The 23,477-nt window shown below is 37.1% G+C and overlaps 1 protein-coding gene and 1 long non-coding RNA gene across 3 annotated transcripts in view; one reads left to right on the forward strand and one right to left on the reverse strand.

Annotated features, from left to right (window-relative positions):
* Positions 1-23,477, reverse strand: part of GABRG2 (gamma-aminobutyric acid type A receptor subunit gamma2) — a 65,042-nt gene that overhangs the window by 22,774 nt on the left and 18,791 nt on the right. For both annotated transcript variants that reach the window (XM_068205653.1, XM_068205652.1), the window contains exons 2-6: positions 17,188-17,336; positions 15,537-15,604; positions 14,569-14,789; positions 12,978-13,060; positions 12,173-12,310 (exon numbers count right to left, since the gene is read on the reverse strand). In XM_068205653.1, coding sequence (XP_068061754.1) covers positions 12,173-12,310; positions 12,978-13,060; positions 14,569-14,789; positions 15,537-15,604; positions 17,188-17,336 — 659 coding nt within the window. The remainder of the gene's footprint in view (positions 1-12,172; positions 12,311-12,977; positions 13,061-14,568; positions 14,790-15,536; positions 15,605-17,187; positions 17,337-23,477) is intronic.
* LOC137482964 (uncharacterized) lies at positions 12,304-15,316 on the forward strand. Its single transcript, XR_011004292.1, has 3 exons — positions 12,304-12,724; positions 13,196-13,299; positions 15,102-15,316. It is a non-coding gene; the product is annotated as an uncharacterized lncRNA (long non-coding RNA).

The following is a 23,477-nucleotide window of genomic DNA, read 5'->3' on the forward strand; positions in this document are numbered from 1 at the left end:
TTTAATATTTGAAAATGTTATGTCCTGGAAGGCTTTTAAAAATGAAGTGGCAACTGTGGATCCAAAGCACTGTGAGAGATACAGAGAAGGATGCACTTGGAGTCCCACAGGCCCGTGGTGAGGGAGCTGGGGATTGAGCTGTACCATGTAGGCTGGGCTGCACCCTTCACATGGCAACGTGATGTGATGGCCCTGGAAGCCACATCTCTGGGGAGTCCCCTATGTTATTTGTTTAGAAGTTTGGGTGCTGTGTTTCTAAAAGAGAGGTAAGGCTGCAACAAGTGACAGGTACCAGAAAAGGCTGATATGCTCAAGAGTCTTTCAAAGCATTTTGCATTTGTCTTTCTACAGAGGTTGCCAGACTTGAGGGTGGGGTGAGAGGTTGGCTGCAGAAATGATGCAGTGATCGTTCACTCTGTGGGACAGGCATGATGTTAGCTCAGATGCCATAAAGAGAGAAGGATACTCAGAGCCCAAGAAGCAAAGCAATAAAATTGCAAACATTGCCTTCTCACACCCAGCAAATATTTGCTTTGAAGGGGCTCATGAGTTTCCTGGAAGTGATGTAGGTATGGAAATGCCACCCAGTGTTCTTCAGGAAACAGAGATGCCCACCAGCAAATGCAGCAGTGCTCCTCCATGGTGCCATGCCCAGCAGCAGGGCTGCTCCTGGCTCAGCTCTGCTGGCCACATTCCCTAGGAAACACTTTGCTGCTCACCTGCACATACTGCAGGTGGGGGAGAAGGACTAACCAAAAGAGCATTGGAAACACTGCTTTACCCTCTTTCACTCTACTGAACTCAGAGGCTAAATTTGTAACATGACTTTCACTTTTTAATGTATCAATGATGTGTTTGGTGTTTCCAAATTGCATCCCAGCAGTTCCCAACCAGATCGATTTTAAACATTTTATTATTTCTAGAAGTTTAAAAGAAGATGACTGATAGTTTTTGAAAAATACATGTTTTACTGATGCAGTTTCCTCCTTGTTTTTTGATCCTAATATCCTGAAAATGTGAACACATTTTTAAGCAAAACGAATGTTGGAAAACATCAATACAGGTATAAACACAGTTCTTCAAGCAGCTCTCAACATGAAACAATTTATCTATTGTCCATTTGAATTACCTTGAGCTAGCAACCTTGATTTTGGAAAACAATTCCACTATCACAGGAATTTTATCTCAAAGAAAAAAGAGCTTGTGACTCCCAAGTTTACTTTTCCAGAGTAAATGAATTAAATATCATAATATTAATACACATCATTGCCCTTTTCTGAAAAGCTAGTTTTTCCTTTAAATTTATTTTTATGTTGTATGGTAAGATGTTTTTCCCCGTGGGTAGTCTCTGCAGAACTGCATTCAGATAGGCATACTAATGATTATCATACATTTATTTTTGATTTTGGCTCTTTACTCTTTGCACTATTCTCTAATAATAATTTCTTCTGATTAAATTTTTTACTTTTCTTGTCACCAGAGGTACATTTTTTCTCTCAGAATGGAAGGATATCCAAAGGTTTTCCTATAGGTATACTTGAAAGTATGCTAGTTTTTCTCTAAATATTGTCATAGAGTCATTGACAATCCTTATTTTTCAAAATAATAATGCGAAGAAAGCTAATTAATTTTCTTCATTTTCAATAATATTTTTCTTTTTCTAGGATGAAATAAAAGAATATAGTTACTCAAGAATGCTTGTCCTTAGATCAAATCCTTAGCACTAGAGCAAACTGGAGTGACAGTAGGCTGTCACAAGTGCCCTGGTTATTCCTCTTGCATTTGTATAAGCAAAGTCAATAAATGCAGTTCCAAGATTTTGCTGTTTCATCTTAGGATTTTGTAGTGGGGACAGTGTCTGTCTGTTTCAGACCAGACATTTGCTACTGTAAAATAAGAGGAAATTTTGATGAACTACAGGAATGGTTGAAAGCATTCCAACTTGTTTTCTTCTGGTTTCACATAAGTATTACTGGGTAGCAGCAGAAGATAATCAAATCAATGCTTATTCTTTGTTGACTGTGTGGTTTTCCATTTTGCATAGGTAGAGAAGTTAAGTAAGGTCAAATAGTTATTGCTCTTTGTGATTTGAATTGGTGGGGTGTGAACTCACTGCAGGACTTTTGGAGGAAGGCAGAGGAAGTGAGGTGTTGGGAGGTATTTTTAACCTGTGCACTGAGAATGGAAGCAAGTTTGTGTGAAGGGTTGTTACCTACGACTTTACTTCCTCTTCAAAGTCAGGCTCTCAGATTAAAATAGAAGAAATTGAGCTCAAATCAACAGGAACATATTATTTGCATTCGTCAAAATTTTTCATAATTTTCTCAATTTTTGGAACAATAGACAAGAAAGAAAAAAAATTACTGACCAGTTTCATAAACATTTCTAGACTCTAGCATTAAGATACACAAAGGGCATTAAATCTTGAAAAATATTTTCAAATTCTCCTATGTAGGGCATGATACAAGAAAGTATTATTACATAAATTTTATCCTGCAGCTCTTTAGCCTTAATTATGCAATCTTCTTGAAAGTAGCAAAGAACTCGCTTAATAGACTGTATCAATTTTTGAGATAAGTGGCATATTTTTAGCTTCTGTAATGTACATTGAAATGAGGGCAATTATGCCTTGTTTCAAAAGGCAATGTTAAAACACACATTATTTACAATTCAGAATTTGTTTTAAGTTAATGTTTGAGAAATGTACAATGATGATGACAGCTATTTGAACATCAGACCATGCTTAGTGTAGGCTACTATATTCCTCTGTGAGAATGTGTTGTAGGATGGGATTTGGAATTGTAGGTAACATTTATTTAAAAATGTAAGTAGAGTATTTTGTAGTCACAAAGTACAGCAGAGAGTTTCAGTAGTTTGTACATCATGTACACGTTTTCATTTAACACCTTACTGTATTCTCTTTTTGTTTCTCCCATTTTATTTGATAAAAATAATTAACAATTAAAGCTCACTGTGAAGGTTTCTTCAAAGTTAGTGATGTTAACTTAGTTTTATTTCCTTTTTTCATGTCTTTTTTTAACATATGGCAGAATTTGAGTATTATTAGCTTCCATGGATGCTGCCTGGCTCTTGCTACATGTGACACAGACTTGTATGTCTCATTTCCAACCAGCCTTTCAATTATATCTATTCAAATACAGTGACAACAAAACACCATCTTAGCTAAGTAGGTTACTAAAAATGCAATGTAATGACAGGGGTTTGAGAAACTAGAAATTGCACTCACAAAGTGAAGGGAATTAACTGTGTAAGAACAGTCTTAGAGGAATATGTTTATTATTTAGGACATATATGTGCCCCAAGCAAAACTAAACCTATTTCAAATGAACTATCCCTGATCTATACCCATTATGAACACTAAGCTGTCCTCATCTTCACACATCCTAATGAATTAATTTTTCTCCACTGAGAAATGAGGAAGATGGTGAATTACTAAATCAGGCCAAGGGAAAAAATGTCCAAGACATTATCTTATAATCATGGTACTACAAACATGTTTTTTTGACATAAAAATGGTCTGGAAGTGAAACATCTGTACAGAAATTGACCATCATTACTACACTGATCAGCTTACAGGCTACAGAGATTATCTAGTACTCTGCAGATGAAAGGAAAAGGTGCTCAGGAACCTTGTGATCTATGACAGGATAGCTTGAACTTTAGTTATTTGAACAGTGCACTAAAAATATTTATTTATATCAGTGATTTAAACATGCTCAATACCTAGTGCAAAAATGCTTAATACTCAGACTTATTTTAATTCTAAAGTAATTGTGACTACACATTGTTCTTTCACTACATCACCTGGTCTGATCCTTTTGAGCCAAAGATTTCTCCCTGCAATTCATTATAATTAGATCTAGCTGCAACTGGCAAGAGTGACATTACAACGATTTTCTCTTGTGATGTTTCTCAAAGTCACACAGTGGTTGGAGTAGGATGATTTCATTGCCAAACAGGAATTATAGGAGGGAGTTGGGATAATATGCTCTGCTTCAAGGAGTTGGCAGTACTTATGAAAATATATTCATAGGGGCATAAGAGGCATCACAAGAATTTTTATACTTGGTTAGGTCCAGGAAGTGTTTTAAGATATGGACTCACCCTCTTAACTTGCTGATTTTATAATAAAATTAGAAACATTCCAAATTCTGGCTATTTTTTCTTTTTAATAATTCAAATATCCTAAAAGATCTAATTATTTTCTTGCTATTATATGAACAAATATTATTTAAAGGCTGTGTTCTATCATATCTACACAAGTATATTTAATGTAAAACCAATCTTGCTTGTAACATCTGTGTTTTTGTAATTACCCAGCAATAAGCTCAGTGAAAATGCTTGTCAGATCCCACATTATCCCTTATTCTCTGGTTACTTGTATATTAATTCTTTTTATCCTTATCTGACCTTTCTGAAGCTCAGTTTAAGCTCTAGCAGGCCATGCTTTTAGATATGGAAAACCTTCTGAAGGACAGACTCAGAATAAAACCTTGACCCTCAAGAATCTTTGTTCATTTGGGGAGTCATTGCGAGCAGGATTTCAGGCCCCAACAACCCTTTCCCTCAGGACAGTCATGATTTTGTTTTGCTGAGGTAAGTCAGTCGCCATTGAGTCTAGGAAAATCTGAGAGAAAAAAAAAGGCTGAATTCATGTCACTGAAATTGGAAGAAAGGCTTTAACCTCTCTCAAAAAATGAAAAGTAGTCATCAAAGAACCTTTCAACTCTTTATATGATTAGGTAGAAGCAGGTGGATTTCAATGCCTGAATCTCTATAGATACAAACCTGAACAGAAAAGTCAGATTCTCTCAGTCTCTGAGATTTTTAAACCTATTGATTCCCTAGGAGTAGTGTTTGCTTTTTTCCTGCCTATTATACCAAAAAGATCTAGCCTGTCAGTGTGAAAGAGATGGCAGAGTGAAGGAGTTTTGACTCTGGGTGCTTTTTGCACTACCGCCAAGGGTGATGCCCCTGCAGTGCCAGTCGTGGCTGCTGCCATGGCCAGATCTCCCTGCTCTCCATCCAGACCTTCCCCAGGAGTGCCACAGCAGCCAGCACGGTGATGGCAGTGACTGTGCCACTGCCCCTGCCACAGACTGGCAGCATCATTTCTATTGTGGTCATAACTGAACACAGAGCTGAAACCAGGCAAACCCTGGCTATTAATTATCTGGATTGCTGGAGCCACTGGGTTTTTGTTGGATGTGGCATTTGTATTAGATTCTATGGCCTCAGCCTGTGCTGTTAGGATGGTCTTGTATTTGCTATTGCTCTACTGCCACAGGCTGGGTCCATAGTGATTTCAAAAGGAACTACAGAGCAGAGGATGATCACAGAGGCGTTTGAATGACTAAAGAAGTGGGAAGGCAACTGTAGATTTTTAGCCAAGGGCTGAAGCAGCCAGTACAGAAGAGACCCAAATGTATCTGCCCTGAGTCTTTCCCAGCCATTCCAGCCAGGCCTCTGTCCTTCTTGTCTGCTCTTCGTTCTCTAGTGTCCTGGGAAGCCTTTGGTTTGTCCCTGTAGTCCTGTCTGTCTTTACAGGGATGATATGAGCATAAATGGTAGCAGGGAGTTCTGATTTTGCAGTTCTAAAAAAGTCCATATACATAGATCTTGGAAGTCAGCATGACAGGGAGGATTCAAAATGCCTGTTTACTGAATGAGTTTGTTTATTCAATCATGTGCATTTTAATGTAAATTCTTACTTGCCGCACAACTAGCCAACTGGAAAAAATGCGGAATATACAAAAGTTAGGGGTTAGAGAATGAAGGGAATTGTATTTCAGTTTTAAGAAACAATCCTGAAATGTAGATTATTTTCAGTGAGCCAATTATTCAACAGTTAAACTTTAGTAAATGTTCATTAATTAATATGGTTTCATGCATGATGGGCCAGCAGGAGAATGTGGATTATTTTAAGAAAAATTTGTTGTTCACATTTTAGAAATCTCTCTTACCCATTATTCTCCAAAAGAATATGCAAGTGTAGTTATCTTAGACTGGTTTTTATCCCCTAAGAGCAAGATCAAACTGTTGTAAGCTGCCATCATAGCTGAATTCCTGCTCACAGAAGTGTCTGTAATGGTATTATATGAAAGTCAAATAATTTATCTCCTCGTGTGTTTTCTTTCAAATGATGTAGTAATATGGTGGTTCATGCAAGCTGAAATAAGGGAGAGTTTGAAAAAAAAAAAAGAAAATATAAGCAAAAATATTCTCTATTGACTCTCTTACTAGGATAAGTGGCTATTCCTAATGGGAGTAAAATCTTAGGGTGTCACTATTAGGGTGTTTTAGGGTTATCTTAAGGTTTTTGGCTTAGAATTGAGGCTTTCCATTGAGGCAGCAAACATAAAAACAGGCCTTTTAGTTTATTGTGCCTGCCTTCTGCTTTAAATGTTTCACTGTCCTACAGAGACAGTATTCTTTTAGCAAGCATGTTTAAGGTAATAATTTAATATAGCTTTTTCAAAAATAAGGATATTGAGATAAATACCTTCCCATACCATAAAGAGAACAATAACAACGCACAGCACACTTTAATAGTCATCTGGGTTTTCTGACTTACAGCTTAGGTCATTATTTGCTCCTCTGTAAGTGACTACAAACATGTTTAAATTCTGCCAAAAGCAAGATGCAGGTAATAGTACGTTGTACCCACTCAGTAGATCAGCATCTTCAGACAGGAAATGTTTTGAGTTCTCAGACAGGTCTTCCTGGCAATGCCATATGCTACAGTCAAGCCATGCTAGAGCCTGAGGCTGTTGCATGGGCTGGCAGGGATTTCTAGGTGCAGTGGAGATCTACTTATGCCCATTTTTAATGTCAGGACTATTTCCCAATGCAGATCTACACATCTGATTGTAGCTGTCATATTTTGCCTTAATAAAGAAACAGAAGATGACTCCTGGGGTTTTTTTCAGCATTATGAAACCTCTGGGGACTGCATATCTGCCAACAGTTCAATTCATTAGGACACAAAATTGAAATAAAGTATAAAAGCCTAAAAATACATCCTCTTCCACAAAATAATAGCCCTGACCATGTTTTCCAGATAAAACAGAAACCAGACCCAAACTTACTTATGTGGTTTAACAGATGCATAGCAAGAGGAATATTTAATTACCCATTTATCAGTTCTGAACAATGCACTATCTCTATTGCATAGTTCCCATTAGCTCTCTAAAACATAGAAAAGGAAGAAAATAAAAGGTATTTACAAATATTGCCTGACCAGTCTTGTGGCTCCTGTGCAGCTTGTTGAATTGCTATTTATTAGTCTTCTAATGCCTTTGCATCTAATTAAAAATTCAGGACAGGCTCTGTAAATAAGCAGTAGACAATTTATGGCCTAAAAAAAGGAACTACCCAGTCATAGAAATGAACTGGGAATACCAGCAACTCCATCTGTCCTGAATAATTACACATTTACAAACCGTTTTGCATAGGACAATATTTTATATGTTCAAAACAACCGGAATAGTGAGTAGAAGAGCTATTTATCTAGGAGTTGTATGAAATTAATGGAAACCTATTGCTAGAATTTCAAGTTTTAAGCTACTTCTTTCCTCTTGGTCTATGGTATGATTTCATAAACTCTCTGATTTTAGGGCTTACACTATTTTCCTCTCTACCAGTGTTGATCATTGTTATGATTTAAAAACAGTATTATTGTTTCACTCCCTTGATCATCAATAATATTTTCTTCCAGACTAGTTCCATATTTCCAAGTATTTCTGTAAGACATGTTTAATAAACTCCTTCCTTGTTATATTCCCCTGCACTACCCTTTCTCAAAATACTGCACATAAAAGTGATTTTTTTTATTAATCAAGCAGAATGCAGCAACCACTTGGCGTAAATCTTTCACAGAGCAACACAGTGAATATTTCTCCCAAGTTTACACACAATACTGAGTAACACATCCCAGGGGCAGGTTTTTGCCATAATATCACATTCTCTGTCCTTTGTGGACTACTACAGACCTCCAGGTTTGTTTTTTTTTTTTTAAACTACTGATGTTTTTTATATTTGTGCAGTTGATTATTTCCCTCCTGCAATCTTTCCCTCTTAAGGTAATTACAAATTTTGAAATGTCCTATTTTCCTGTTCCCAAAGTGCAACATGTCCTTCTTGATATGATCCATGTGTGCATTATATTTAACAAATCTTATACTTCTGTATCACTTACTTGTTGCTTTCTTTGTAAGAATTAATCAGTAGTTAATAAACTAATTTAAACTAATAAACAAATGGTATGTTTTAGCAGTGTGCATCCAAATTTTGCAAGTTGGTGAATTTTTGTTTTAATATTTTAATATTGTTTTATTATATAGTTTATAATAAATCATATAGTATATACTATATAATATATACTATATATATTTATATTTATAATAGTTTAATATAGTTTTAATAAACTAATAGTTTGTTTTAGAAATTTGCATCCAAATTTTGCAAGTTGGTGAATTTTTGTTCTCAAGACTTTTCCATCAGTTCATCCCTTTTTTATTGGAGAATCTCATTGCCATTCACTGGATGGGGCCTTATAATGTGAGCAAAAAGGTGACACACGAGAAATGCTAGTTTCTTAATAAGAGATGCACTCTTTGAGCAGTGATTATTCACATACATCAATAGTACAAAATATTTTAAACCCATCTCAGTCTCTAAGTGTGTGAAGCCAACTGTATTAGTTTATATAACTCAGATGATATTAAGTCTCAACATGTACTCTTTTGGAAATAACCTAAACTAAACCAATGCTGTTTACACAAGCTAGGTTTTAGTGAAAAGGCGAAAAAAAATACAGATAATGCATACAGACTATTTAGTTATTTTAATGAAAAGTCCATAAGGCAGAAGGTTTGTAGTTAACTTTTTTTAAGAGTCCCCACTATTACTGGACTCTTAAATTGGATTCCATTGGCTAAGTTATTTCTTACTGCTTGGTCAGTGACTTTCAAAGAAAATTAAAGTTGCATGTAAATGTTCAGTTTGGAGAGAAACAATCTGGTAATTCAGGAGGACTTACTTCAGATAAGAGAAACAGAGGGATGGTTTGTAATATTCCAGTTGGGTTTTTTCAGATGTCGCTGGGATTTGCTGGGATTTGCTAACTAAGGGACAGACTTCTGACATCTGGCCCTTTGAGTTAATCTTGTATTTCTGCAGTGCGTGCAAAGGAAAAGCAGTAGATAAATTTATTAATTTCGTCAAGAACCATCAGGTCTTAGGAAGCTTACACTCAAACAAGCCTTGTCCTTCTCTGCCCACAGCTCTAATGTTCAGCTGTGACATGACAGAAAGAGAGTGGTGGAGTTTGTAATGGCCAAATCTCAGCCATCCTGATTCTCTCTCCAGACACAAAGCAAGCACAGCCCTCAAAAGCAGGTGTTGGTTGCTGGGAGGTATGAAGCTGGAATCAATAATTTGTTTTGCAATTGGGTAAATAGAGACACAGAAGGCTAACTCTAGTTTCAAATGCCTTAACACTAGCCCCAAGATCCTTTTGCTCTCTAACTGTTCAGTTTTGTATTCTCTAACACCCTTTCTTTTGTTCTGGTTTCTCTGGGTTTTTTTCCACCTAAATTTAATTTTGGGGAAGAGTTTGTGGGAATATAGTATAGCCCTCTTTCCAACATCTCATTATTTTTTCCATTGTCTCTTCCACTGTACCTCAGATTCTATTTCCATCAGAGTATTGGCATTAGTTTGTACTGAAATTCTGCACGGAAAGTAATTGCATGAAGTGTCGAGATTATTTTAGCTGCATGGGTACTCAAACATTTAACTAGGATACTCTGGCTTGCACCTAGGTTGCTGTTAAACTTGGAATCTTTTTTTTGTCTTTACTGTTCATAGAACTTTTGAAAACATGCACATGCTAAGGGTGTAGTTATAGATAGAGTGTGGGCTTGGCTGAGAAATACTGGTCTTAATGCAGTAGCCAGCATGATAATAAGTCACTTAAGGAAGCCATGGAGATCCTTTAGGCTCTGCTGGCTTTAAAAAAATATTTGTAGGAAATAGACCAGATTCATGTCAACTGCTATGTTGTTTGTTTTTTTTTTTTTTCCTGCCTTCTTTTATTTAGATGCCACACCTAGACCAAAATAAAATCTAGTTTTGCATATCTGTGGTTATAAAAACAAGAGGAGCAATGAAAATCAAACACAGGGTAACTGCAGCAGAGGAAATACATACACAGGAGATTTTTCCAAATTTTTATACACAGCAGGCCAGTGAAAGCAGCAGCAGCAGGCTGAGTAGCTTTCATGTGATTTTTAACTTAGGAATTGAGTGATAACTTTTTGCTGCTTTCACGCGCATGCTAGCTGCTAGTTATTTTATTTTAATGCAAATAAAATGGACTGGTGTGTGTCATCATATTAAAAACTATGGATGTCAAATTATGGGAGTACTCCAGGTGAGTACTAACAACTTGAATGAATATACACTGAAAAAAGACAGGTTTTCTTTGCATGAGAAAGGGATTTTTTGCTCTTTTGTGTTTTACTGTTTGTTTCCCAGTATGCATCCCGTTCACATTAACAGAGCACTAGAGAACGTTTTTGAGTCACCAGTGTACTCAATCAGGGTATAGGAAGCTTGTAGCATGTCCAGATTTTATTATTTTCTATCTCTGGTCAAAAATAAAAAGACTTGATTAGAGAATGGCTCAAGCAGAAAATGAAAGAAAATAGCAAATAGAAGAAACTCAAATTAATGCTGAAATATAGATAGTTTTCAGTGTGCGCAGGATGAGACTGGAAGCACACTTGGGTACAATGCTGCCATTTGTGCTGTCTGAGGGGAGATGCTTTTATTGCTGCTTATATTTTTGTTTTGAGAGGCCTGTGTAATAGTGGCTATTAGCAGCTGTGGCTTACAAACATGTTGCTCTCCTGTCTTCTTTTGCACCTTTATGTTTGTTTTCCTGAGAAAATGAGAAAAGTTAACTGCTTTCTTCAGTACTTGACTAAATACCTTCCTTGGCTAAAATGGCAGAAGACTCCATGAGGCATACATTGCCGCATTCTGGCTTTGCCCTGCTCATGAGACTGAACACATCATTGGTGCTTAATGCCCAGAAATTAAGGAGCTGGAACTTGAGTTAATTCTCCATCTCTTTGTTTGTTCTCCTGTGTAATATACAGCAGGCTCCTCTCAACTCTAGTGTATCTCACTTCCCTTTTTGAATAAAACAGCCATGCTGGCTTTTTAGAAATAAAATGGGTGGGGGTATTTCTGAAGTCAGAATAAACACAGATGTCTGAATTTAAATTAAGATACTTACCAGAATTATAAAGTAAGGTAAAAATTGGAAGCAGGCAGAAAAATCCCCAACCTGCTTACATTTCATTGTTCTTTTTGAAAGTAAGAAATGAAAGACAAGAGATATCGTGCATACACAAGAATATTCATATGCAGTTCCTCTTTACATTCCTTCTCAAAGTCACTGGTTTTCTTTCCACCAAGAAATAAAACAATACATATGTCTAAAAAATATATTTTTCTGTTTAGTTAGTAGGGTTAAAACTGTATTTTTATTAAACACTGAGTACTTCCTCATTTATCATTCTGAATTCTGTTACTTGTTTCCAAGGAGATAGAAATATGAAGGAAGGCCATCTGAGACTCTGATCTGTAAGGCTGTTCTCGTTAATGAAAGTTGAATGTGCCTTATTTTAGAGAACAAAATAAACTTGGAGCCTTTGTAGTAAAGAGGTTGGAACTTTGAGTTTCACTTCTGTGCAAGCTTACTTTCTGTGTCTGGCAGTGGGAAGGGGATTGTAAAAGGTTCAGTGCAGTGTCAGATCATCCTTTAGTGGCTCAGTTCTGCTGTTTTCTGCTCGGAAGCAGTGCAATTTCCCTCACCCATCCACCCTTTGTAGTAGTGGCTTTCTCCTGACAGTCAGAGGTTTTTTATGGAGGATGAGAATGGACAATAGACAACAACTGGTTTTTCTTCCTGTGAGAAGTTCAGAAATGCCAGAGCCTGGACAGTTCCATAGATATTGAAAAAGTTTCAATTGCTCAGCACAGTGTAAATGCTAAGTTCTAACCACAGCTATCTTTCTGGGTTTCATTCTGTTAATAAAATCCTAACTGAACCTGGAGGCAAACCCTTCCGTTGTCTTACCTGAAGTAGTCTTCACCACCTCAGTTGTGTTTCTTAGTCCTGTGAAGGCGAACTGGTAAAGCCTCCAGGACCGGGTGTCCCCCACCTCCACCGAGCTGCGCTTCCACTGGTAAATGATCTCTTCTCTGGGGTAGCCATCTTATTGCAATGGAAAATACACAATGCTTTGTTTCATAGTCACTGCTAGGCTTTAGGGTGCTTTGGGGAGTAAAAATACTACTAGCTATTTCTGGAAAAAACTGGGGAAGCATATTGCAAGTAAATTATAGATATGTTTTTCTCAAGTTACTTACTAGTGCCTTTTACTTAATGCCACATTTTATTAATTATAAATTATAACAGCACTTGAGATAAATTTTTCAAAAATAGGTTTTCCAGTTTTGTGGACCTAATAGGATGCAATTTTGCCCATCCTCCAGATGCATCTGCAGCTGGACCAAATTCACACCTTGATCTAACCACAAAATATCAAACTTTTGACTCCAACCAGTGCAATAGTAAAACACCCATGCACAAGAGAAAGTGGAAGGCCAGAACACCTTGATGCTGAAAGTAAAAATTTCTTGGTTTATGGTCAGATATAAGCATAAATTAATCACATGGGGTCCAGAATTTTTTCATAGTAGTCCTTAATGATACTTGCGAACATATATGATACATGTACTGAAAAAAAAATCAAAATAAAAGTAAACCCCAGTGGAGTATGTCAAACAACCTTCACTGACTCTAAGTACGTAAATTTAAATTTATATTAAGAAGTTTAGTGTGGGTCAAAAAAAGGAATATTTTTAAGCATGTTACTTACAGCTTGAAAATTCCAGTGGGCAGGAGTGGACATCCATTGGGAAGTTGTGTAACTGTAATTGACACTCAGCATCAATTGTCAGCCTGAGAAGAAAGAGATCAGGATATATATATATGTGTGTGTGTAAAGTATTGCTGTCTATGTAATTACTGGAATATTCCAAGCATAGGAAGACATCATGGTCACTGATAAGAAATATCTCTATTTTGGTTCCATAGACCATGATCATCTACTTTCTGGACTGTGTAACGGAAGAAGGTATTAAAGTTCTGTTCCTCTGCATCTGAAATGGCAACATTACTCATGACTGACAAATCCATAGGTAGGTAGATATACAGGTCATCTCATGAGCAGTGACAAATCATTGTGTCACAACATGCCATTAAGCATTGGGAAAATGTATTTTATGTGACAAAGATTCTATTTCAGAAATAATGGATAGGAGTCCAAATTTAGACATCTGCATCCAAGACAGCCATCTAGACTCCCTTCACAGCTAATGCAGAGGCATTCTGAGGATACACTTCCTCTCACTCTAAAATAAGACATTCAAACTTAATCAGAAGAAAAATGTACCAAAAGGTGTTTGTCACCACTGAATATTAGGAAAGTCTCCATGATAACTCAGGTAGTGTAGGTGCTAAGCTCAGGTAAAGACAATTACTTTCAGAAATCCCAAGTAAGATGAAATGTACCCTCTGGTGTGCCTGCTAAAAACTCCATCCTTTTTCATTCACTCCCAGCTCAGCCATAAGCTGCAGGATACTTGGACTTTGGAAGAGAGGAAAGAGGTGGGGTGAGAGATGGAAAAAGGAAAAGGGTGAGGTAAAATATTTGTTCCAAGAGGTGTCTCTAGGAAAGCTGTAGGTTTCTGGTCGTTGCTGATTCTGGGGTGTCTAAATGATGAGCCCTGGTTTGTTTCCAGGTTCCTGAGTGAAGGTATTATGGGCAAATGACCCTGAGTCTCATCCTGTGGGATGCAAATGAATGCTGGGACCACCAAGTTAATGGAGTCCAAAGGCAGCCTTTCTGCATTAGGGATTCAGGAAGAAATCTAATTTCCCTTCCTCCTATCATTTTCATCATTTCCAGTACCACAGATACTCAATTTCCTGCTGGGCAGGGTGGTTCTTAAACCTGGGAGAGGTGACTGAGAAAAATTAACCAGCCCTTCTGGATCCCTCTTGGGGACAGAATCCCAGCTGTGTGATACTACCACATTTCATTTCTGGGTTAATCGTGGTTGAATCATTGGTGCTTGCTGTGACTCATCAGCACAACTAAATATACATTCATAGTAGATACCTGTTTCCAAGTTCTACCAGCTACATCTCTCTCTAGTGAGAGAAACAGAGGAATTTGAAGAGAAAGGTAATAAAACCCAAACAGAGAGTAGTGTAGCCAAGTCCAAATTTAACATTTAGAAAGTTGATCTAGGCTCATCTTTATCAGACTAACTTTGATTTGCAATGGATTTCAACCCTAACTCGATATTTCTTCCCTTCACGTTAATGTCAAATGGCCTGAAGTCCCAGGATTTTTCTCTTTGGTTTTCCTTAGAGAAAATGAAATTAAAGTTAGGTATAAATACCTCAATGTGTACAAGACTCTGCCATCATTCCAGATCCTGAGCATCCTATTAGGAGTTGTTATCCAATGAGCATCAGCCTTCTTGGAATTTCGGAAAAATGTGTCTGGTATCCAGATCTTCCCAACCATGTTGCTGTTTAATCTGAGCACTTTTATAGTGCTGTTGAACTTCAGACGTCTGTCATACCACGTTTGGGCGAAAAATATATCAATTGTATATTCCTGTTGTGTTAACCAGAAATACTGATGAAAACATAGCACTCAGCAGTCCACATAACTCCTGATATGCTTTCCTTAATTTTATATGAACAAACTGTGAACTAGGTGATACTAGAACTGATAAAACTGATCTCTTTTGCTAAAGTTTTGAGGCATGTTTTACCAAAGATTATTGTTTTAGAACAATTTATTTTACCATTGAGGGTAAAACTAAGGTGCAAGTGAGTGTTATATGCACCTTTCTAATTCTGTGTCCCCACATCTCAGCCCACACCTGCTCAGGTCAGAGAACAATTTTTATTTCCTTGGATCTAGGACAGGAAAAGCTTGAGCTGACTAATTGCCTGTGCCCCCTGGTTGATCCCAGAAATGAAGTCTTTGGTGAAGTTCTAGGCCTTCTACTTATTATCTCAGGGTGGCAAGAGTGGTACTATCACTCATGAATGGTTTTCCCAATTTTGTAGCAATCTGGAAGATTGGTTTTACCGGAGTTAAACTGTTGCAAAGCATTTGAAAGCAGAACACATAAAAATGTGGGGATAAATTAAAAAAATTATTTTGCATTTTCAGCATATAGCTCCGTTTTCTGACTTGTACAGATTTGTAGCTCATAGAATCCTCCCATCCATAATTAAAATGAGATTTAAAAAATAATAAAGGTATGCCACAACATTAAGAACTAATGGAAGCCTTTTAATGTCAAAATGATGGAGACTTTGTAACAAGGAAAATGGGCAATCCTTTACCTACCATATTGATAGCATTCACAGGGCCAATGCTATTTACGTACATGTCAGTGTGAATTATTGTCGGTTTAACTGCAAGAGAAACAACAAGAATCAGGAACCAATGAAGGTCAAAATCAACTACGTGAAAGTCAAGCACAAACATGTTGCTCTGGCATCTCTCCTCTGTGGTTGCCTCTCATTTAAATATGCATACAAAATAAATACAAATTTGCAACAATGTCTTCAGTTCTAAATTAGTTTGAGACACTTTGGACAGATTCTTGTATCATTTATTCTATCAAAAAAAAATTCCCTTATGCTATGAGAACAACAACTGAAACTATGTTGATAGCTTAGAGAGGCTGGTCTGACTGAGAGGATCTGCATTTTGTCTCAGGTCACAGCAAAGCATCAAAACTATCAACAAAAGCAAACGTATTTCTCTTATGATGCCTTGCATCACTTGTTTTACACTGTAATGCCAAATGCAATGTGACTGCTGTGGCCTGCAGAGGTGCCTGTAGATAAGTAATAATTTTGTGAGCCCAAAGCCAAAATACTTAAGGCTCTAAGGCAGAAATTAAGAATAGTTTTTACATTAATTAATGTTGAAATTACTCCATTTCAGCTTTATTCTTCTCATATATCTTGGCTACAGCATGATTGCTTTTATCCCAGACGATTTTAGGAATGCTTTACTTCTTTTCCATTTCTAAAGTCTTGGTTTAAATGAAGAAAATTCCTCTGCTAATTTACACGGTATACATACACTGAAGGTCAAAGACTCATGTTATCCTTCACTGTGAAAAATTCCTTAGTTTATAAGTCTCTATAAACTTGTTAGCTTCCTTCATTAACCTTGCTGCTCTCTGCTTTCCTCTGTCTACCTCATCCATGAAATCGGTGCCTTTTTCTATAATCTTATTACTGCTGTATTCTCTTCTGCAGAGGTATTGTCTGCCTGCTCTGGGCTCTCATGGGCCTTCTCAAACTGACTTTCAGCAAGAGAGGGAGATTTTTTCCTTTGAGTTACCTCAGTAGTCAGTGGAGAGGAAGATCCCTCCACAAGGTGATCAGTCAAATAAGACTTCCATTCTGAGTCCAGCTTTGGCTCTATATACCTACATTGGCTGTGGGAATCATCTGGGCAGATTGGCTTTGCTTGGCTGCAGCTATCTTTTGTGAGCCTCCTCCTCTGTGCCCTATTCTGTCACTCCTGCCCCGCTGGGCAAGTGGGGGGCCAGCTGCTGTTGGAGGCTCTGTATCCATCGTATCATACAAAGACTAGGCTGTATTAGCCTCTTTTTTTGGCTTTTCTTTCCAATGTATTATTTGTGATTCTCTGACAGAATCTCTTAGCTACAAAAAGAAGATAAAAACCTGTTTTTCCTTTCCCCAGAAGTTAAATTCTGAACATCATATGCAGGTAAATCATCACAAGCTACCTGATTCAGCAAATTATAACATTCTTATTAGATGTCTTAGGATAGGTTCAGCCATCTTAATTTATGTCAACTTCCAAAATCGCAGCTAATTTACATGCCTCTGATGTTTTTCTGCATTGCATTTTATTCTCGTAACTGCTTTGAATGGATTCTTCTTCCTGCATAATATGACATGAAAATTCTCTTCACTGCTTAATCAAAAGTGGTCTAAAAGGAAAACCAACCTACCTCCTATGTCAGGTCTCAATTTGTTGTCATATCCTTCCAGCAAACCATTTAAAATAAGAGTCACATCGCTCTCATGGACTTTGGGAGTCAAAACCCAAGTCTTATTTGAAGTGTAATCTTCATAATCATCATCTCCCTTTTGTGTGGAACTATTAAAGAAACAAAAATGAAGAAAAAAGCCTTGAAAAATACAAATTTGAAGGTAACTTCTTTGGAAGACAACATACACACATTTTAGATTTTAGTAATACTGTAAAAACATTTTAAAAAGTTCCCATTTTCAAAATTAGACTCCCAGTAAAGATGCCAAGTATCAGCTGAGGCTGCAGTTCACTTTATCAACATTTTGTTTTAGTATGGTTGAGATCACATTCTGTCTGTTCAGAAGATCATCGGTGCTTATCACCTTTGTCATGGCTATTTTTTTCTCTCATTGACTCAGGTGGGACCTATTATGAAACAAATCTGTCGTTTTGCTTATGTAACTCTCCACCAAAATATCACTTATTATGTACACATTGTTGTTACTTAACTTCTGTTAGAGAGAATGATTTGATGAAACACATTACTGACAAGACCAATAATTATATTTATTCAGACAAACTTCTCCTGCAGCTTTTCTCCACTCTGATGAACTTGAGTTTACTGTGCATTTGGAAAGTTGAGTACACATTTTTGCCAAGGGTTTTCCTTTTCACTTTTGCTAACCACAACCCACAGAGGATAAAAAGTCTGTCTGCTGGGATTTTTCTGCTACTCAGAACTATGACAGCAGATCTAATTCAACCTGCTTAGTACAGTAAAAAAAGCAAGTTTGGAGTCAGAAATGTGTAGACTAGTCTTAATGGATGTTTGGTTTTCCCAAAATCAGTGCTTCCAGTTCTAGAGGAGAACATTGAAACTACTTTCAAATATGACATAATCAGATATTTTCATTTCAGAATGTTAGTGGAAATCAGCTGAACAGTGCTAGCTAACTGTATGGTTTTTTGCATAATATGCCAGTGCCCTTCTTTCCTGCCCTGCTTCTGTGACAAAGTTTAAACCCTGCTGGCTAGATATGGAAAATCTTAATGATACTACAAATGTCTTGAGCTGGTGGATAGAGTGATAGGCTGAAAAGCAGAAAAATTAGGTATTTTCCAGTTGCAGCCAGAATCTGGAGTGGGAAAGAGCACAGAGAAGCCGGTTCTCATGGGGGCTGGATCTTCTGCGTGGCACACGAGATTGAAAGAGGCCCACCTGGCCGTGGCCATGGGTGAAATAGGGAAGGGATGACTGGTCCCAAAGCCTGAGAGAATCATTTTGTTAACAGCGATCTCGCCCAGCTGAGGTCATGCCCCCTCTTCCCTACACTGCTCTCCTGCTGCATCCAGCTTGTATTCCCAGAGTGCATGGCACAAAGGCTTTCCCATGTTGATGTTTGGGAGCTGTAAGCCAGCTGCACAAATACAATCTCACTAGGAAAGAGGCTTTGGGTTCTTTCTCCCCCTGGGCACAGCCGAACAGGGAAGAGCTGTAGCTCTTTCTGCCTCTCAGTGTAGGATGCTGCTTCCCACGAGGTGCTGAAGGCACAGGGACATTTGAAGCAGTTCGAGATTGCACAGGGCTGTAGCAACTAGGAATGTGCAGCATGGAGAGAGAGCTGGTCTTGCTCTGAGTTGAGCTTGGAAGCTGCTGATGAATCTGATCTACACCTTTGCTGTGTGTGCTGGGTACCAGGCACCGACTGCAGCCTCCAGGCACCACCTCACCCACGCTGCCCCAGCCGTGGGTGTCTGGGACCTTCCCAGGTCAAGAACTGGCAATGCAGCCTCTTCATTCTGGCTGCACAACCCTGGACCTGTAGTGTTTTATTAGGAATCAAAAGCAAAGTTTTAATTGGCAATATGGTCCATAGTATTCTGCTGGTACTGGCAAATAGGCCAATGTAATTAAATTGGGAGAATTTTTTTTTTATTTGGTTGTGTAGAGTTCAAAGATTTAATTGTAATTCAAAGAAACATAATTGAAGCCAAATTCTCTCTCCTGGAGGAAAGGAAATACTTCTAAATAAAGTCTTTGCAAACAGAAGGCACTAGATTATATGTTTTCAAACTATGCAAAGTGAATGAAGAAAAATAACTTTATTTATAAAAAACCTTCTTCCTCTTTTATAACCAATTAAACTACCATTCTCTGAAAAAAAATCTTTTTCTGAATGGAAAAGAAAAATAAATCAAATGCATTCTTTCACAAAGGCAATATGTGACAGAATATCAGTGTAATGAGAAAACTTCAAAACTCAGACCAGCTAAGTAGCAGAGTCTGGTTAGCTCTGCTAGAGCTAGACAGTGCAAGATTAGAAGTACGTTTGTCTAGAAATTTTCTCATATCTAGAACAACCTAAATTGAACAACAGCCCACAGTAACTGAAACTACTATTCCTTCCTGGAAATTATTTGTATCACAGAAACAGATGTTTGTTTGCTCATCTCTCACCCTAAGCCATTTTGGTACTCCACATCTCCAAAACCAGCAAATACTTTATGAAATTGATAGGAGACAGAGGGAAAACACAGCCAATGCAGCTGGGGGAAAATGCTACTGAATTCCAGCTTTTATGAGAATTCCACAAGGATCAGAAGTGAGCATGGGTATGCAATTGTCTCTCTGTGGAAACCTGCATTCCAGTCAGAAAAATCAGAGGTGCTTCTCTATCTAAATGAGCAGAGCTTTAGCCATGCAATGCCATTAATACAATGAAAATTATAAGAACAAAGCCCTTTTCATCTCCTTAAGTCTTTCAGATCAGTCCTTCTGATTACATGGCTGAAATTTTCCAAGTGCTATTAATGTCCAACCCAAATTTGTTAAAGCCTAGATTATACCCAAATGCATATTGAAATCTATTTTTATTTTTCTGACTGCTAGAAATTTTCAAATCTAATAATAGAGATATGAAGAGAAACACATATTTACCTATTTGAAGATTAAACTTGAATTTTTTGAAGGTCCATCTTTCTGATACTGATACAAAATCTCACCATTTGAGGTATCCCCACTGTGATATTACTGCCACTGCACGATGTCGGCAACACTGCTTTACATAAATCCATAAATCCATATATTTCCTTACTAGAAAAGAGATTACTTAAGAGGGTCACAACTGAAGCTTGAAACTTCAAGGTATAGAGTAATTAAAGTTGAAGGCACATACTGAGTCTGCATGTGATGGCTCTGATGGTAATCACTTAAATATATATATATATATATAAATATATATATAAAAATATATATATATATACACACATGTGTAACCACAAGTGTTTAATATCCAGGGGGATATTTGTATGTCTCAATTTATTTGAAATATATCTTCACAAAGCAGGAAGAGGGCAGAAATTACTGTTGCTAATAAGCATTTATTAATTTAGATCTGATCTTCTTAATAGTATATGCAAAGATCTATAAAATGGTATCTCACTCTACAATTATATAAAAATCTCATTCTGCCAATGAGATTTTTACCATGTCAGGGGCAAAACTAATGTTTTTTATTGTCCTTCCTAAAACAAACACATACTAATCCCAATCCTGCATTGAAGTTGTTATAACATTTGATTTATAACATTTATAAAGCTCTTTTGAGTGCTCATTGGTGAGGAGTAACTTTAGCACAAACTGTGGTTGATGCAAAGTGTTCAGGAACTTATTCTTCAGATCCTTGCCAGTGCATTTGATCCATACATTTCTTTGCAATACTCTCTGGGCAACATTTAATCATTTTTGGTGCAAGCGTAATCCCTGTGGGCAGAGGTACTCACTGCAGGTGGAGCTAGGATCACCAACCAAGGGAAAAAGAATTAATGAAATTATGCTCACTTCCATTGTTATAGCTTCCCTTATGGGCCCCTTAGCACTGAAGACATTATTTCTATACTGGAAATACATTAAAATTGTAGAGAAGGATATCTCTGCTGGGAAATCACTGATACATTAGGAAAACAATTTTTTCCATCTTCTTTATTGATCCTTCTTCAGAAGACATGGTCTTCTGAAACCCATTACTTAAATGTTTCATTAATGTGCTGATACACCATTCTCTTAGCAGACCAAAGTAATGAAAGTCCACATTATGGTTTGGGAATCTATTTTTTTTTTAATTAGATTCAGCATGATTTCTTTTCTTTTGTGCTTTCATTTCCCTAGAAGTCAGTTTAATGCCCATGTAAAAATAATCTTCACTTTAGTAAAACTTAACAAATAATTATGTTAATGGTATATAACTGTCTTACATTATTATGTTTTCAAGACCTTGGCTTAAATCTTTAGTTCAAAAATTATTATAAAGCATAGGTTACCCATTTCAAAACTACTGTGTTTGAGTTAATTGCTAACAAAGTCAACACTATAACTTTGGATGATCTCTGCTGTCATCTCTATATCAGAGACACTCTAATGTGATTTCCAGGAGAATCATATGTAATGCCTCTTGGAAAGGCACTACCATGTGTTGGTAGAGATAGGCCATGCATTATTTAGTATCATAGACAGCAGCAATAATTTTGCAGTCTAAACTGGGGGACAGATTGGGCACATCTTATTTACGTGGTGAGCAATAACTCTCAAAGGATATCCCTTTGAAATAAGATATTATTTCCTAATCCACAATAACATGATTTTCACAATTTATTACAAGGAGTAGAAGGGAAAGGATACTCTTCTCTGGCAAAAAAAAACTTTCATGGTTGGTCAGTTTTCAGCCTTTAGATATAAGGTGATATAAACTCATCAAAATCTCTGTAGTTCCAGTGACTTTAAATGAGTTATGCCAGTTTGTACCTGCTGTGGCTCTGTCCTCTAATTTTTCTAAATATAGAAAATTAAATTTAACCATTACCAAGAATTTTGTTGTGAAACTTCACCTAAGAGTTAATTGCTAATATTGCATTGTTGTTTACAAGCAGAATCAGAGTAGCCACTAAGTGCTTAAAAGGAAAGACCTATAGCAGCATTGAATAGCTAATGACTAAATAATCTAAATCTAATTAAAAATTTAAGTTCATTTATCAAAAAATCTGGGCAAATTCATCTTTTATACAAAGTAAAGCTATACAGCTTTCAGCAAAGATGTAATAAACTACTTGAATATAAACTGAGTTTTCCATTGAAAACACCAATGTTTTCTACCTCTCAGGGAAGAAATGAAACAAGGCTTGCCAGTTCACCTAGCAGTTTAACTAGCACTGTTTAATTTAATGAAGAGTCAAGTTTGATTCATTCTCTGGTGTGCATAAAAAATTACCTTAATCCACAGGTCATACGTTATTCATGGTGGCAACAGGGTCAGTGGGAAGGCAAGATGTATTCCAGGTTCCCACTGTGGGTACAGAGATGCTGTGTGCAGATGTGACGTATGAGGATGTGGAAATAGCAGATGTGGAAGAGAACACAGTGTTTCTGGAAATCTAACCGTGTCTAAATTCTCCCTTGCTGACTCACATTTTAAGTAAAGGTATCTTGATTGAAGCAGAAAATGTTTTCACAAAGCTGTGCCATGGATTCTCTTGTCCTGTTTGTTTCTGTTCTGTCCATTTGTGTTGTTTAAATCCCAAGGCTATGCGCAGGACCGAGTTTCTGTTTATTTATGCCATAAAAATGGCACCTATTTTCCCTTTTACTACTAAATGTTCATCACAAATACCCAAGCTTCAATTTTATTAGGACTAAAAATCATGTAATGCAAATATGAATCTCTTCCTAAATCATTTCCCACATCAAAGATGGAAACTTGGATGCTTTTCTTAGAGAGAAGATCCAGTCAGTTATCAGAAGCTCCAGAACACAAAATGAAGTTGAAAAATTTGGGCTAACAAATCACTGAGAAACTGTCTTGTAGTCCTACTCCCTTCACCTAGATTTGTGGTGCTGCTGCAACTACAATTCTGGATGAAGCTGTAATGTTCTAGAAGAGCCTGAAATCCTGGATTTCACAGAGTTCTTAGTGAAGGTCACAAGGGTGTATAAGCTGTATTTTGGCCATTTGTTGTAGTCATGTAGTAAGGGATGCTGAGGAAGTTCACTGGAGGAAAGAAAATAATTTTGACCTCTATTCAGTGGTTTGGGTGGGGTGGATTTTAGGTAGGTCACCTGTAGAAGATAATTTATTTCCTAGACACTGCTTCTGCTGCAGCTATCATTCCATGTACTACTCAAATTATGTAATATAGTTAAAATCTTGGCATGAAATGATTATTTAAAACAAAGCACAGCTAAATTTTTCTATCATCCCTAAGTCACAAAGGGAC

The sequence above is a fragment of the Anomalospiza imberbis genome, chromosome 15 (genome assembly GCF_031753505.1).
Source record: "Anomalospiza imberbis isolate Cuckoo-Finch-1a 21T00152 chromosome 15, ASM3175350v1, whole genome shotgun sequence".
NCBI lineage: Eukaryota > Metazoa > Chordata > Aves > Passeriformes > Viduidae > Anomalospiza > Anomalospiza imberbis.